Genomic DNA, 17,058 nt, shown 5'->3' with positions numbered 1-17,058 from the left:
TTCACAAATGACTCTTGGTGTGTTCCCATCAAGGCTGTTTTTGCTGAATGTTATACTTTTAATACAAGACTGTGTCCATATTACCTTCTTAGAATAGTCTCTGCAATAGAGCAAGGTAGAGAAGGTCCTCGCTGAAAGTAATAGGATCATGCACAACAAAAGCTCTATTCTGATTAGTATCTCAAGTTCTTGATGCATTGGTGCTTGAAAGGAAAAGAGTCAGCTTCTATGGAAGATGAGTTTTCTAACTTCTTAATGAAGGAGGTCAGATTCTCTGATTTTCAACGTTCTTTCCAGCTGCTGGACAGTTTTATGAATACCCAGGTGTCAAAGTAAGAAAACAATGCTTCTGATAGTAGTGAATTGGCTTAGCCAGTATTAAAAAACTCATTCTTCTTTAAGCCAAATTTGATTCGGACAGTCACGAGAAAGCCTACACCTCATGCCTGAACCTCAGCTATCTTTAACAAGCAATACTGGGCCAAATATCACCGAATCGATCTTAAAAAGGCCAACTGGCCAAGATGTGTAAGTGAACTGCCTTGTAAACAGGTTAATCTGTACTGGACTTGCTGATTCCAAACTGAACTGGAAGCTGTACCATCGAGAGTTACTGTTTCTTTAAGCAGCAGTTGCCGGCGGTTCCTGGCACAGCCTCAGCCCAGCCCGCACCTTCTCTTTCCACTTCCTCTGACAGACAGTTGCAGCAACTGGAAGGGAAGTGTTTGTAGTGGATTTCAATGAAACTTTTTTTCTTTCTTTTTTTTTTACTGCTATCACCCATATAGTACATTCTCATATCTTAAATCTTTTTACTTTCTTCATGTTAGAAAAAACCCAAACCTCTCAACAGAACCCTAACCCAAACCCCTCTCTGTAGACCAAGGGTGCCCATCTAAGGGTGATGTGGCCTCTGGAGAGAAGGTTTTTTGGCAACATCCAGAGACATTTCTGGCTATTACAATGGGGAGGGTGCTACTGGCACTGAGTGGGTAAGAGACAGGGGTGCTCTGGACCCTCCCATGGTGGACAGGACCGCCCCCACAACGAAGCATGATCAGGTCCAAACTGTTGAGAGTCCACGCTGAGAAACCCAGCTGCAGACATATAAGAAGGCCTGAGAAGACATAATTTGTTCAATCAACTAAGACTCACTGCACACCTCTTTTAGCTGACGGGGGTACAACAGTGATCAATCTAGACAAAGTCCTTGTCCTCACCGAGTGTGTGTTCTAGAACTAGGCACTCCTGCCCCTCTGAATTCCCCAAATATCTGAAGGCTAAGAAATAACATTTAGATACTTTTTTTGGTTGGTGGGGGGGTGCCTGGGAAGCAAGAAGTGGGATAAAAAGTTGAGAAAGAAATATACACATTGACTATGTCCATGTCTAGAAGGCCATACAGCCAAAGCTGTGGAAAATCACAGAACCAAGGAGTCAGGACCTATTTTCACATTCTTTAAACACTACATCTGCTCCCCACAGTACACAGACAGAGCTGAGAATGCAGCAATGGAACAATAAATGTCTCCTGGATGGATCAGGTCAAGGAGTCTGAACTGTCTCACCAGAAGTTTCCCTTGTGATTTAATGACAGTAATGTAATAAGGCTTCCTATTATTGAGCCTGAACTATACGACAGGGCTTTGCATATATAGATCTCTATTCCTTATAGCAATCCTGCCAGGGTACTCGTACTCGTACCACTGTCTCCACGTACAGAGTTCAAAACTAAGCATGTTTTGAACTCTGTACATGTTTTGTTAAGTAGAAGATCTGGGTTCCTCTCCTGGTCTCTCTGGCTCTGATGCCCAGAATCTTCCTCTTGGATGAGTCTGCTTCTCAGTAAAAAACAAGCAGTCACTGTCAACACTGGTAGTCACAGATAACACATCTTAGGGCAATCCCCTCTCAGCCCTTCTTAGATGACCTGCTCCCTCCTTGGGCCCACCCACTGCTATAGCCCATGATTCTCTCCTCCATCACCACCCATCAAGCCACACTACTGGGAGGGGGAAGAATCAGAGACACATGACAGGGATCGATGTCACCAGGCAACAATGATGTCCCCAAATGGGATACAAGGAACCTAATTCAGGAGGAACACATCTGCAGGTCATAATTTTAAGATAATTTACCAAACAAGAGTCACACTGGCCTGCAGCAGGAAGGCAGGAGAGCAGAGGGGTTTGAAGTCGACAGATCTGAGTTCCCAGCTCTGCCACCCACCAGCTGTGTGACGAGCCTGACTCTTCTGATCCTCGCTTCCCCTTTCTGAGGAACATGGGCTCTACCCCCCATTGCTTTTCTACTTAGACTACACGAGTGAATGCACATGAAGTAGTTCCACAGCGCCTAGTATCTAAGAAGCAATGGTTGCTGTCATCACCACCAGCAGCAGAAGAGGAACAGAGGAGGAAGCAATCAGAGCTAAGAGACAGCAAGTGCATTTTCTCATCTGTGGGACAGAGAGCAAAAATCCCAAGAACTCTGCGAGAGTTACACAGAGCCTAGAACCTCCTGGATTCATCCTTAGAAAAGAAAGCCCATAGGGGGCCAGTCTCTCTGGGCTTAAGGCCACAGCTTCCATGAGCTGCTTCCACTTGGACTTGGTGAATCCGAAGCTGATGGTCAAGGCAGAAGTGGGAAAGAATGCTTCCAGGTCTGCCAAAGAGATGATTAATAAAAGATGTCAGGGGAACCCTTAAACTTACAAAATGCCCAAATCCAGCTTTATATTACTTCTGGGTCTCTTCAACTTAATGACAGAATAACAACATATGCATCTTAAGTTTCTCTATGTGAAATCAGTTAAAATCTGTTCCCATTTGGGGAGTTAGGAGAAGGAAGGAAGTTTGGTAGGTTGGACCAACTATTCTACTTAAGTGGTTTCCAGGCACATAACTATCATTTATATGCAAAAATGTAATGTGCTATTTACAAGTCATGTTTATGTACTCATTGAAGCAGGTCCCTGAGAATCTCCACAAGACAGAACTCATTTAGCTCAACTGAAGTCTGAGACACTTCAAAGCATTTTTATCCTCTCTTATTCCAGAGATACTTATTGCACTCCCAGTAGGTAAAAAGACCACACATCACGTGCCATGTGTATGCATCATTAATTAAGCAGTATTTAATTATTAATTAATTAAATTCTTAATTAAATAATGGTTACAATCCCACTTTGCAGATAAGCAAACTAAATCTGAGAACAGTGACTTGCCCAGAGACTCATGGCTGACTAGTGGCAGAGTTGATACCAGAACCTAGGGGCCCTGGCAATCTGGCTCTCCGTCACTAACCTAAAGTGATCACTTCTGGCACTACCCCTACTCTGCTTGGTGCTGTGAACACAACTCCGGACCAAATACATTCTCAATTTTCCTGCATGTTGCAACCCTGCACCCCAACCTGCCAACAATCCAAATGTGCTTTCTCCTAAACCCCACCTGGCTGCTGCAGGCTCAGCTCAGAAACAAAACTCATGCAGACAGAGGAAATTACTCCCTTCGTACTTAAGGAAATGATGTGAACCATTGCCTAGCTAACTCTCAGTGGAGCACAGGCACCCCTTCCCAGGGACCTGGATTCCTGGAGATGCTTCCAATAAAGGAAAGAAGCTAGAAAGGTTTCCCCAAACCCTGCCCACATCCGTGCTACTTAAACTGTAGTCTCTCAACGAGCAGCATCACCCAGGAGCTTGTTAGAGCTTCAGAGTCTCCAGGCCCCACTTGACACCTACTGAATCCCAGGGGATTTGTCTGTACATTCAAGTTTGAGGTTTCCTGACTTACATCACCTAAAGCAAATCACTTCAAGAAATGGGAAATAAAATCTAATGAACTCTGTATATGCGTGGTTCATTCACTTTGCTGTACAGTAACATTGTAAAGCAACTATATCCAAAAAAATTCTTTTAAACTAAATCAGCTATAGACAGCCTCATCAGAAAAATGAAAAAAAAAATCATTGGGAAACAAAAGCACCTATGAAAATAATGATATTTTTTCAATCATCCGAAGAGATGATTAAGACATGTTTACCATTAAAATGTAAAGGACAATTCTATAAAAGCACTTAAATATGAGTTTTAGGTGGGACTCTCTTCTTTTTCTCTGCCGATTTTGAAACAGGGAGTCCTTGGCTTATGTGTTTCCTGTAACACTGGCCCCCAGTTTGCTTATTTGAGAAGTCCAGCCCAGCTCCCATATCTAAAGCTATGGACCAAGGGGGAACTGTTTGCCATTCACTGATCGTAGTCACAGGGAAGCAGTGTTCAGTGCAGTGAGGGATGCTGGTGCTTGGGGTCACACAGTCCTTACTCCAAATCCTGTTTCTGTTCTGCGTTAGCTTTGTGACCTCAGGTAAGTTACTTCTCTGGGCCTAAAGCATCTCCTATGCAAAATGTTGCTATATGGCCCACTCCAGTATTGTGAGGATTCCGTGAATAACCACATATAGCTCCAGTCATCTGCCCATTGCACTGAACAAACAGCAGTGAATATTCATTGGTTAAAATGAAAAACAAGGTGTTTAAAGCTTTACATATGGTACAGGACAGCCAAGTTATGGAAACACATGTACAGTGCACACATGTACACAATAAACATTTGGTGCAAAGATGAATGATGACTTCACCTTATTTTTACGAGCGATCATTTCATTTCAGCCAGGAAAATAACTTAAATGGGGAAAATTTTAAAGCCAGGGGTATGACTCCTAAAAGCCAGTCTTCTTGCTGAGTTTACTAACGTCAGGCTCGGCTGTCACAGAGAAAACCTGCACAAGCCCAGATACACAAGGAAGGATGTCCCTTGCCTGTCATTCACCCCATTAGAGATGACTGCATTTTAATCACTTTTAGATAGATCTGTGGCTTGTGGCTACATCAGCTTCCTGTTTGAGAAAGAGTCACCTGCAAAAATGGGCAAGAGCCTATTAATAAGATTTAAGAGTGCACCTACTGAAACTAGCCACATAATCTAAATGTTTCATCTTTGCATGTTTATTTGAGTTTGATTTTTCCCTGCTTCTATCTACTGTCACTCTTGGCCTTTGAGCTCACTCATGGTCACAACTATGCCTCTTGGATCTAGATATGTGATGAATCCTTTAGTCCACAGAGGATGGGGGAAAAAGAAGTTGTAACAGTGTTAGAGCTGACAGCGGAAGTGAACAGGCCAGACTCTGAACTGTCATCATGACAGGTCACTGAGGTCTCAACAGCTGCCTTAGGTTGGGAAATAAGGAAATGGCATCTGTTACTCTGAAAGCAGGAAAATATATTTTCAAGAAGCTACCATATACCAGGTAAGGACTGGTAAGTTTTTTTAGTGAGGATGTCTAAGGTCCTCAGGCCTGTTTGCAGGAAGCAACTACTGACCCACAGGTGACAGGCTGTGAGCCCCCAAGGTCTGGGCCTTTCCCTGCCTGAAGTACCCAGAAACACTTGCCTCTTACAGAAAATAAAATCCTGGCAAGTAAGAGAGTTTGTGGGTTCAAAAAGGCAAGAATGGAGAAAAAGAAGAGGAGAAGTTGAGAAGCCAGTTCCTCTCTCCCCGTCACCTGCCCGCACTTAGACCCAGCAGGCCACTCTGGGATGAGGAAGGACATTCTGGGGGTCCTCTTGTGTCAAGCCTGGTCCCACCCTGCCCCCATCATGCCCGTTATTATGGAGCCACCACCAGAATGCCCTTGGACACATTTCACCCTGGAAGGCGGGTCCCTCACCAAACTCTTCATCGATGCTACCGAGGCAGACAGAGTTCCCCCTGGAGCTCCTAGGAGGCCCAGGCCCATGCTGTCATCTTTGCATTCTCAGCAGCTACAACAGTCTCTGGCAACTGATATGCTTAAGTAATTTGATCAGTAAGTACAACAGTAACTGTCACGTGAGGCACCTAATGCATCCGTTACATACGCACATGAGGGTCCATGTGTTCCAAATGCTCATGCCATGCCAGCGGTCTGATGGAGTAGGTCTAGGGCAGGGTGAGGGCCTGTATTTCAACTGACAGGGTGGAGCTAGTGGGCGACGTAGAGAGGCCCCACAATTGTGGTCAAAAACACAAGAACACAAATACTCACTAAGTACCTACAATGCACACCGTAAGGTGCACTTCCTTCTGGGAGTCAAGACACGAGGCAGTTACGTGTCTCATGATCAGAAGGGAGGGACAGAAGAGGCATCAACAATCCTCAACACAAATACAGGCTATAAAAATGCTGCAGGGACACAAAGGAGGTGCACTTAACCCCGCCGGGGCCAAGGGCTGTTGTGTAATTAAGGACAATTACAGAGCAGGCATCTCAGAAAGGCCTCAAAGCAGGCGTGGCAGGTTTTCCGGTAGAAGAGGGGGAGAAGGGCACCCCAAGCAGAAGTAATATCATGAGATATATCTCAGAGGCTGGCAAGTCCATGGTTTATCCAGGAGAAGGGGCAGGCATCTGCTGTTACCAGAAAGAACAGACAGACTGAGTGACATAATGGAATTGGGGAGACACAGGTGATGAGGCGAGTTTCACATTAAATGAAGTTTGTACCATAAAGAACTTTGTACCATAATCTGCAAACCTATGGTTTTAATTTTTTTCAAAGCTGAGGAATGCTTTTTTCAAATGAATGTGGCTCACATCTAAAACCCACCACCACCAAAACCAATCAGACCTGCCCTGGTAGAAGCAGGGGAGGAGATCCACACATCTACCTGTCTGGAGCACACAGTTCCATGACGGAGGCACCCTTAGGTGATGAGAGACAGAGTCAAAACTGACTACTGTGGCAGAACAGAGGGGCAGAAAGGATGAGGTCAGGTGTCCCTTAGAAGGCTAACTCTGAAGGTGTGGGAGATGCCTGGAGAAAGGACAGGCTTGGGAGCAAGAAGCTACAGCGTGACTGAGGCTGGAGAGGAGCACGGAGTGCAGAGGGAGGAATGTGGAGAGGAGGGGACGGCTTAGGCTTGGAGCAAGTCTTCCCAGAGTAAATGGACAATCTGAACTAAGAACTGGAGGGGGAAGGGCATCTGAGGAAGAAGGCGACGCCAGGTAGGACGTGGTGGTGCTGACCATCACAGGGTTGGTTCTGGGTATAAGAACTCAGGAGCGGGGTCAGGGTTAGGATGCAAATTTGCAAATGATAATTAGAGTAAAATCATCCCCTTCTCCTGAAGGGAAAGTCACTGAGGGTAGATTTCAATAGCCTCCTAAATGTTTCAGTTCAGTCCAGTTCAGTTCAGTCACTCAGTCATGCCCGGCTCTTTGCAACCCCATGGATTGCAGCACGTCAGGGTTCCCTGTCTATCACCAACTCCTGGAGCTTGCTCAAACTCATGTCCACAGAGTTGGTTGGTGATGCCATCCAACCATTTCATCCTCTGTCATCCCCTTCTTCTCCTGCCTTCAATCTTTCCCAGAATCAGGGTCTTTTCAAATGAGTCAGTTCTTCACATCACGTGGCCAAAATATTAGAGCTTCAGCTTCAGCATCAGTCCTTCCAATGAATATTCAGGACTGATTTCTTTTAGGATGGACTGGTTGGATCTCCTTGCAGTCCAAGGGACTCTCAAGAGTCTTCTCCAACACCACAGTTCAAAAGCATCAATTCTTCAGCACTCAGCCTTCTTTATAGTCCAACTCTCACATCCACACATGACTTCTGGAAAAATCATAGCTTTGACTAGATGGACCTTTCTTGGCAAAGTAATGTCTCTACTTTTTAATACGCTGTCTAGGTTTGTTATAGCTTTTCTTTCAAGGAGCAAGCATCTTTTAATTTCATGGCTGCAGTCACCATCTGCAGTGATTTTGGAGCCCAAGAAAATGAAAGTCTATCACTGTTTCTATTGTTTCCCCATCTATTTGCCATGAAGTGATGGGACCAGATGTCATGATCTTCGTTTTCTGAATGGTGAATTTTAAGCCAGCTTTTTCACTCTCCTCTTTCAGTTTCATCAAGAGGTTCTTTAGTTTCTCTTCGCTTTCTGCCATAACAGTGGTGTCATCTGCGTATCTGAGGTTGTTAATATTTCTTCTGGCAATCCTGATTCCCTCTTGTGCTTCATCCAGTCCAGCATTTCTCATGATGTACTCTGCATATAAGTTAAATAAGCAGGGTGACAATATACAACGCTGACGTACTCCCTTCTCAATCTGGAACCAGTCCATTGTCCCATGTTTGGTTCTAACTGTTGTTCTTGACCTGCATACAGCTATCTAAGGAGGCAGATGAGGTGGTCTGGTATTCTCATCTCTTGAAGAATTTTCCACAGTTTGTTCTGATCCACACAGTCAAAGGCTTTAGCATAGTCAATGAAGCAGGTGTTTTTCTGGAATTCTCTTGCTTTTTCCATGATCCAGTTCAGCTCAGTTCAGTCACTCAGTCGTATCCGACTCTTTGTGACCCCATGAATCACAGCAAGCCAGGCCTCCCTGTCCATCACCAACACCGGAGTTCACTCAGACTCACGTCCATCGAGTCAGTGATGCCATCCAGCCATCTCATCCTCTGTCATCCCCTTCTCCTCCTGCCCCCAATCCCTCCCAGCATCAGAGTCTTTTTCAATGAGTCAACTCTTCGCATGAGGTGGCCAAAGTACTGGAGTTTCAGCTTTAGCATCATTCTTTCCAAAGAATGCTGGCAATTTGATCTGTGATTCCTCTGCCTTTTCTAAACCCAGCTTGAACATCTGGAAGTTCAAGGTTCACATACTGTTGAAGCCTGGCTTGGAGAATTTTGAATATTACTTTGTTAGCGTGCGAGATGAGTGCAATTGTGTGGTAGTATGAACATTCTTTGGCATTGCCTTTCTTTGGGATTGGAATGAAAACTGACCTTTTCCAGTCCCATGGCCACTGCTGAGTTTTACAAATTTGCAGGCATATTGAGTGCCACACCTAAATGTTTAGTGTGGGCTAACCTAGGCTGTCCTAGGCTCTGAACTAGGAGTCAAGGATAGAGCAGTGGGGAGAGGAATCCTGGGAAGCATACACTTGGTGAGAGAAGAGAGACAAGCAATGCTAACCCTACAGAGACTATAAAGGGAGGCAGGGGCCTGGGAGGGCGTCAGGAGGTGTGCATCAGCTTCTATCAGTGGTCAAGGCAGGCCTTGCTGAGATGACACTGAAGCAGAGACTAGAGGGAAGCAAAGTGCAGACCTAGCAGATGTGACTGAGGGTAGAGCAGCCCATCAGGAAGGCCCCTCAGTGGCAAAGTCCCAGGCTTGCGATGATGGAGAAAGAGCCAGGGAGCCAGCGGACTAGAAGGGCACATGCAGGGAGAGAGTGAGAGAGAGACAGGAGAAAGGTGCCCTAAGCGGGGCAGGAAATGCTGCAGTCTCAAGGGCTGTGATGACCACTCTGGCTTTTGCTTGAGACAACTGGGGAGCAGAGAGGTGACTGGCTTTCACTATGGTATTTAAAGGAACTGCTTTGGCTGCTAAGCTGGGAACACACTGTGTGGGGCAAGAGCAGAAGCAGGAAGAGCAGTGAGGATCCTCTTTCCTTCATCCAAGAGACAGACGTGGTGTGATGCAGGGTCTGGGAGGCAGGTGGTGAGAATACACTGGATTCTGGATTTATTTTGAGGGTAGAATCAATAGCGCTTGTTGATAACGGCTGCAGTGGGAAGGAGGAGGATGTGGAAGGGGCCAGAGAAAGTGGGGAGATAAGGAAGAAGAGAAAAGAGAGTCATGGGTGACTCTAAGATTGTAAAGGGGGGGTGAACAACTGGAAGGATGGGTTGCTGTTAAATGGTCTGGTTTGAGATGGCTCAGTTGAAGGAGGCAAGATGGGGAGGGCAGCTGAAGCAGTTTGGCACGTGTCAAGCTGGGATGTGTATCAGGCGTCCACATGGGGACGGAGAGGAGGAGTTGAATGGATCACTGTAGGGTATTGGGAATCACCAGCGATCCAGATGGAGCCCAAAGCCTTGTGACTGGATGAGATCACTGGTGTACACGGGAACAAGAAGACGCCTGAGCACTGAGTACCGCAGATACAACTCAGAGGAGGTGGGGGAGGGGTCAACACGAGACAAACACAAAGCAGTCAGAGGCACACAACCAGGAGTGGCCACTAAGAGTCAAGACAAGACAGAGTTTCAGATTCCCAGAAAAAGAGAGGAAAATTCTTCATCTTACATCCCTAGCCAAAATTATCCCCCACATGTCTGAATCTTTAGCCATACAGTCTAATTAAATAAGAACCTACTGGAGTTTACTATTGGAACTGCAAATAACTCCATGGGCGTAGGGGTGGGAGTGGGGAACTCTCAAATCCATCCATGAGGGGAATACATTAGGATGCTGGCTTTCTAACCCTGAAATCAGACAAGCTGCCCTGAGGATCACTGATGGGGGTTATTAGGGAGCACTGGATAATAATGCTGGTGTTTTACACTCATAGCACTCATGTAACCCACCAAGCAGCCCTATCTAATGTATCCTATGATTATTTATCCTCATTTCACAAACAATGCAGGTGAGGCACTAGGGAGTCTAGGTCATTCATTCATCATTACACAGCAGGCTGAAAGGCAGGCCAGGCCAGGAGGTAGGTGCCAAATAAGTAGACTGGTAAGTAGCAGGAGACCTTTGGGTGGTGTGGCTTCAGACTGATCTCATCAGCGCATACACCAGCTATCTGGAGACAAGGGTACAGTGGAGGGCTCTCCGGAGAGCCTTACCACCCTCTCTACAATCTTGTCTCTCTGGGGGAAAAAGATTCATGGGAACCTCTAGAACATAATGTGTTCACAACCTCAAGGAGAAGAGAGGCACTCTACTTCTCCACAGAACTAGAGAAAGTTCAATAAAACCTATGGGATATATAGACTAAATATAATGTCTAGATGAATACAGCCACTTCCGTTACAGATTTGGATATGGGGGCAACAACATATTTCACTTGATTACTGGCTTTCAGAGAACAAAAATGTGCAAATACACAGCAGAAAAGCTATAGTCTGTCTTCACAGAAATCACCATATTCTCATCTTCAAAGATACCAGATATTCTTTAAAAGTTGTATTAAGCTATAAAGCTATATTGTACAACATAGGCTATAAAACCAGTCTTATAATAACTATAGAGTGTAACTTTTAAAAATTATGATCACTATATTGTACACTGTAGTAGTATTGTACATTGACTATACTTCATAAAAAAAAGGGTAACAGATATTCTTTAAAAGTTGTGCTGCTATGTAGTATTAATGGTCTTAAAAATGTTGTGCATGTTTATAAACAAACTCTCTTGATACTGTTTCCAGCAGCCCACAGTCTCCATGGGAGACCAGAATCCAGGTTTAACACCTTGGAAACAGATACCAGGTACAGCAACATAACACACTTCTGGAAACAAAGACGCATATGATTTCATCCTGCTGCGGTTTGCCAAAACCATTCTTGTTATGACAGTAAGACGCTCTTTCAGCATCTCATAATGAAAGTAAAAACATTAAAAAAACAAAACAAGACAAGACTCACTGTATCTTCCCCACCTCCTAACTTTTTTGTGTTCCAGAAAGAGACAATGACTTCAAACTGTTAACTCTTACAGAGGGGGTGCTAATTCCAACAGGAAGAAAGGAATGAGCCTGTCTTCCTAAGAAAAATGAGCAGCATTTTTAAAAAGTCTTGCGCGTATTTTACACAAGGCTTTTAAAAACCAGATTTGTGTCTACTGAGTAACTCGCACGGAAAACGGTCACATCCGGGCCTTCCTAATACTTAACCAGAGTAGACACAGTGTCATCAAAACTTCCGTAAGCTCATGGGATAATCTTTAAGTGTCAGCCTTGGGCACCGGATGCGTGACAGATACTAACAAGGGTCTTTGCAATTCTTCCATTTATTCATTTGTCAAAAATTTCTTGTGCTCCTACTAGGTGCGAAGTACAGAGTTCCTGCTCACTGGCCCCGAACAGAGGAGGAAGTGTTGAGAGGTTGAGACAGTTTGAAAATACACAGTCTCCTACACAACACAACTCGGTAGCGTTATAAACATTACGAAGAAGACCAGGGAGGGCAGGAGTGATAGAAATGAGGAGTGTTAATTTCGATGTGACAGTCAGGTAGGCATTTCTGAGAAGATACTTGAGCTGTTGCCCTGAGGAAGCTGCAATCGTCTGCACTCTACTAACAAGGTGAGGCACGGCTCAGCACTGAATCCCCAGCACCTAGGAGGTGTGTGGATCGGTCCCCAGTAAGTGCTCAAGAAATAGCTGCCCAGAGAATGAGAAAGAATTCAAAGAAGTGTGCAAGGCAGCATCGGCAGGCAGGGGTGCAGGCGCCCGCTGTGCCATAGTAACACCACCGCCGCACTCTTCCCACGGGGCTGGTCAACGCTCCCGAGCGCTGTCACAGTGAGAGTCTTGTCCGGAGTTCCCCAAGAGCCCCGTGGGCGTAGCCAAGAGAGCACCACTCTCCCCACTTTACAGACCACCCCCGCCAGGCCCGGCATCTCCCACCGCCCAGCTGGGATGCCCGCCCGCCGGCGCTGCTCCTTCGGAAGGAAATAAAGGGGCAAAGTGCTACCGAAACTTTCGGGACTGCGTGTTTTTTCTCCTGGCCTAGGACGCCCGACGGCCGCTCGCGCCGGCCCAAACCTGGGCTTCAGAGCTGGGTCTAAGCAAGCTCGCGCGGCGCGGCCGGGGGCCGGGCGCCGGGGAGGGCGCGGGGTCGGCGGCCCCGGCGCACCCGGCCCGGGCGAGCGCCGAGACAAAGCGGCGGCGCCGGCGGCGGGCCCCGCGCCCCCTCACCTGTCGAGCCAGAAGGTCCAGGGCGAGTGCAGCGGGACCCCGCCCGGCTCGGGCCGCAGCGCCGACAGCTGCTGCAGGCCGACCGGCGGCGCGGCGGCAGGGGCGGCGGCGCGGGGCCCCGGCGGCTCCCGGGCGCCGGCGGGGGGCGCGGCGGCCGGGGGCATCGCCATTTTCTCCGCCCCGCCTGTGAGGCCGGCGGACGCGCGGACCGCGGGCCGAGCTGCGGCTGAGTCACCCCGGCCCCCGCCCGCCCCGCCGCGGCCGCTCCGCCCCGCCCCGCGCGCGCCCCGCCCCGGGCCGGCCCTTCGCCCGCCCGGCCCGGGAGCCGCACCGCAGGACCGCGCGGGGCCGCCGAACAAAAGCACGGCCCACGCGAGGGGGAGGCGGATTCGTGCAGGCGCCGACTCCGCGTGCGGGGACCGACGGACGCGCGGGCCGGAGGGCGCGCGGGAGCGGCGGCGGGCCCCGATTCCAGGCTACGGGGCGGGGGGGAACAGCGGGTCAGCCGGCGGCTTCTGCAGCCTGACGGGTGACGGGCGAGACGAATGTGTGGGCTACAGAAAGATGAAGGAATGGATGGATGGGTGGTCCAGTGGACGGAGTCAGACCCATATGGCGAGAGGGGAGTAGGTGAGGGCAGGCAAACCAGCAGTCTGAAGGATGGTGGGAACGCTCGCAGATGCTTGGAGGAGGGGTGACGGGATGGAAGGGCAGATGGAGGCACAGCTGGGTGTGACAGACAGATGCCTGGGGAACCGCTGGCCGAAGGAACAGAGGCTGGAGTGCGCAGGAGCTGAGAAAGGAAGACAGTCAGAACCTGGACCACTAATCCGGCTGTAAAGTGGTCACAGGTCAGTGTCGCCCATTTCCTAACTCAGTGGATTTGAAGGGGTCACCGTGTGCCCAAGTGTGACCAACGGTAAACGAGGGTGCCCAGAGTCCGTCCAGGTTCTCCACACTTGCCCCAAAGCACCCATGAGAAATGGAGGAAGAAACGGGCCGTTTTGAACACAGCCCTCGGCTTTCTGCACCCGTGTGCCCAAGTGTGACCAACGGTAAACGAGGGTGCCCAGAGTCCGTCCAGGTTCTCCACACTTGCCCCAAAGCACCCACGAGAAATGGAGGAAGAAACGGGCCGTTTTGAACACAGCCCTCGGCTTTCTGCACCGCTGAATACAGAGAAGATTCCTGAACCCAAAGAGGGGGTCCTGCACGCATAGCCCCTTACCAGGTGTCTATCAGTCTCTCTCAAAAGAAAAGGCAAGGCACCCGGCCATGTGAACACGCGTCCTAACTGGCAGGGCCATGGACGCCCTCCTGGAGTTTGAATTTCTGGACAGTCCCTCTCTGGCCTTGACCAGCTGTGGATGTACAGCTCCATCTCCTCAAAGATATTCTACCTGGCCTAGCCTACATCCTGCTCTTAGTTTGAGTGTCTCTGGATGCACCAGAACAGGAGCTGCAAAACCAGATGGGTTCAGGGGCTTCACAGACATTGCAAACACCTGGTATGAAACCTAGGGTAGGTGCCTTTCCTAAAAGGTATTTAAGTTCAGGTAAAATGACAACAATGAAAGAATGTTGCTTTGCTAACCTCACTTTGAACACAAATTTTATACAAAGTATGATGCTAGAAGCAGCGACATATTTAAAAGTCCTTCCAACTCTAACATACAAGGGCCTTTTAAGTTAGAGGCACTTTTTTGTTGCTGTTGGTTACCTTCTTTTATTTTTTTCAAGAAAACGCACATATGAGATTGTTTAAGCTATTCTATGCACTTTATAGTTACTAACTCATTTAATCCTCACAAAATCCAATGAGCAAGGTACTATTATTAGCACATTCAACAGATGAGAAATTGAGAAATTAAATTAACCCCAAGGTCACCCAGCTAAAAAGTGAGAGAGCCAGGATTTGAACATAGGTATTCCGACTCCAGAATCTAGCTCCTGACTGCCAGTATCTACTGCGTCTCTAACTAGAAAACTAACAGGTCCATATAATAAAAATAAGAGTGAATAGTAAGCCTCCCTCCCTCCCAAGGCTATCAATACTGTTACCCAGAGGAAGCCACTGTTTATCGTTTCCTTCCGGAAAAATGCAAGTATGCACACAAAAGCATATATCTAGATATATATATTGTACACCTACCTACATCTTTTATAGAGAAATAGATGTATTTTATACCACTGTGGCATCTCCTGATCTTACTTAACATATTTGAAGACTTTCATATCAAAACATGTAAATCTACTTCATTTTAAGCCCTGCAAAATAATCCATTCTAAAGAAGTAATATAATTCACTAACACTCAAGATTTATTTGGTTTGCAGTCATTTTCTTTGATATATAATGCTACCATAAGCATTTTTATACTGAATGTCTTTCCTTATCTCCACCAGTTTATTTCAGAATAAGTTCGGAGAAGAATTTTTGCCCGCATCTAAAATTTTGATAAACATTACTAAATTAATGTGCAAAATGGTTACATACATTTATATATAAATGATTTGTAAATACTGGAAGATTCCAAACTTTTGTATTTCCTTAGTGACATCTTCAAATTTTATATAAAATTCTAAGGTATTGGTTGAAAGAGAGTTTTTGCTTACTGATGATTAGAACTAGTCAAACTGTCAAGTTTAGGTTCTTCCTTTTGTCCTGTAACAATACTCTCAGCAAGAAAGGGAAATTTTAAAAGTTTCATCTGCAGTTTCTAAAAGAGAATATACACCACATGATAAATTACTTTCACAATTTAGAACTAGGAACAGTCTGGCAATTTGTCTTTATTATCAATTAGGCACCTTCCTCTTTTTGCTTTGGCTTCCAGGATGCTCAAAATTACATCTGATGTTCAATCAAAACTTCAATAGTAACCAATGAAAAAGCATCATTATTTTTATATTAATGTATTCCTATTTTTAATGACCCAGTTGCACATGTGCATCTTATATTGTGAACCCCTCAAATCTATTTTGGAAGTAGGTGATCTACAAAAAATATACAATTTAAATCACCTTGAAAGTGTAAGTGAAGTCGCTCAGTCGTGTCTGACTCTTTGCGACCCCGTGGACTGTAGCCCCCCAAGCTCCTCTGTCCATGGGATTCTCCAGGCAAGAATACTGGAGTGGGTTGCCATTTCCTTCTCCAGCGGATCTTCCTGACCCAGGGATTGAACCCAGGTCACCTTAAGATTACTAAAGAAGTCTGGTGATGTGACCAAGGGGAGAAGCAAGGACAGGACAATGGGCATTGCTTTCACTCCCTTCCTGTTGGAACCATGTAAGATACTTAACCACTGCTAACCATTTCTCTTCAGAGAATGGCTAGCCATTTCTTAACCATTTCTCTTCAGAATTATCCTCAGAAGATAATAGTGAGGAAAATTCCCCTGATCCTTCCCACTTTGCAACTGGACCACAGGAATTCCAGTTTCAGGGTAGAAAGGGAACTTGGAGACTATCTACGTACACCCATCACTTTACAAATGAGGAAACTGAGGCCCAGAGAGGTGAGGGAACTTACCCGAGGCCACAGCTCTAGGAAATGAGAGGCAGGACTAGAACGTGGGTAGCTTGAGGTCCAGGCCAACGTGCTCTCCCACTGCGTAGCACACCACTCAGATGGCTTGGGGTGGCAGGAGGAAGGAAGAGAAGGTGACCCCACAGCCCCTAGCAACGAAAACAACAAAAAGACTTGAGGCACTCATAAATAATTAAGCAATTAGCTGCAGCAGCTATTCCCCTCCCTTCCAGCATCCAGTCACCAAGGCAACTTGGGCAGGGTGCCTGCTGGTTGCCTAGTAACAGCGTGGTCTGCTCCCTTGACATGTTCCCTAGGCTTCAAAGGATTTGAGAGCCAGGAAAAGCCTTAGACCGGGACTACTATTCCAACACCTTCATTTCCCAAATGGGGCAGTGGCGGCCCAGAGACGCTGAGGAACCTGCCCAAGGTCACACAGCTTCTCAGAGGCACAGCCAGGCTCTATTTCCAGTTGCTTTCCATTGCACAACGGCTGCCTCAGGGACACTGCAGATGAAGCAAAGGAGATCTCTCCACAGTTCCCAGAAGAATAAGAAAGTAAGATGGAGAGAGCAAGCAGGAAAGAGACAGAGACCTTGAGCTCTCATATGCAATTAACAAGAGCTGGTAATCCCATCAGCCCAACTTTCATCATCACCATGGCAACATGGGTGAGGTGGGTACTGGTTGCCTAGTAACAAGTGGTCCTCTCTCTTGCACTCAATCCAGCTCCCTGGGAGTCACAGGAACAGTAGAATGTTGGAGCTAGAAG

The 17,058-nt window shown here is 46.8% G+C and overlaps 1 protein-coding gene across 4 annotated transcripts in view; it reads right to left on the bottom strand.

The window, feature by feature from the left end:
- Nucleotides 1-16,338, bottom strand: part of EIF4E3 (eukaryotic translation initiation factor 4E family member 3) — a 50,957-nt gene extending 34,619 nt beyond the window's left edge. For 2 of the 4 annotated variants that reach the window (XR_011145474.1, XM_068982106.1), the window contains exon 1: nt 12,760-12,929. Coding sequence is in view for 2 of the 4 variants with exons in the window: in XM_068982106.1 (XP_068838207.1) it covers nt 12,760-12,929 (170 nt within the window). In the remaining 2 variants the exon portion in view is untranslated. Of the gene's footprint in view, nt 1-12,759; nt 12,930-16,289 lie in introns of those variants that run through there. The other 2 variants (XM_068982107.1, XM_068982108.1) reach the window with 2 other exon arrangements.
- Between the last annotated feature and the right edge of the window lie 720 nt (nt 16,339-17,058).

This window comes from Capricornis sumatraensis, chromosome 10 (assembly GCF_032405125.1).
Source record: "Capricornis sumatraensis isolate serow.1 chromosome 10, serow.2, whole genome shotgun sequence".
NCBI classification, from domain to species: domain Eukaryota; kingdom Metazoa; phylum Chordata; class Mammalia; order Artiodactyla; family Bovidae; genus Capricornis; species Capricornis sumatraensis.
The sequence above is the reverse complement of the archived record's forward strand: the minus strand, read 5'-3'. Positions and strand labels throughout refer to the sequence as shown.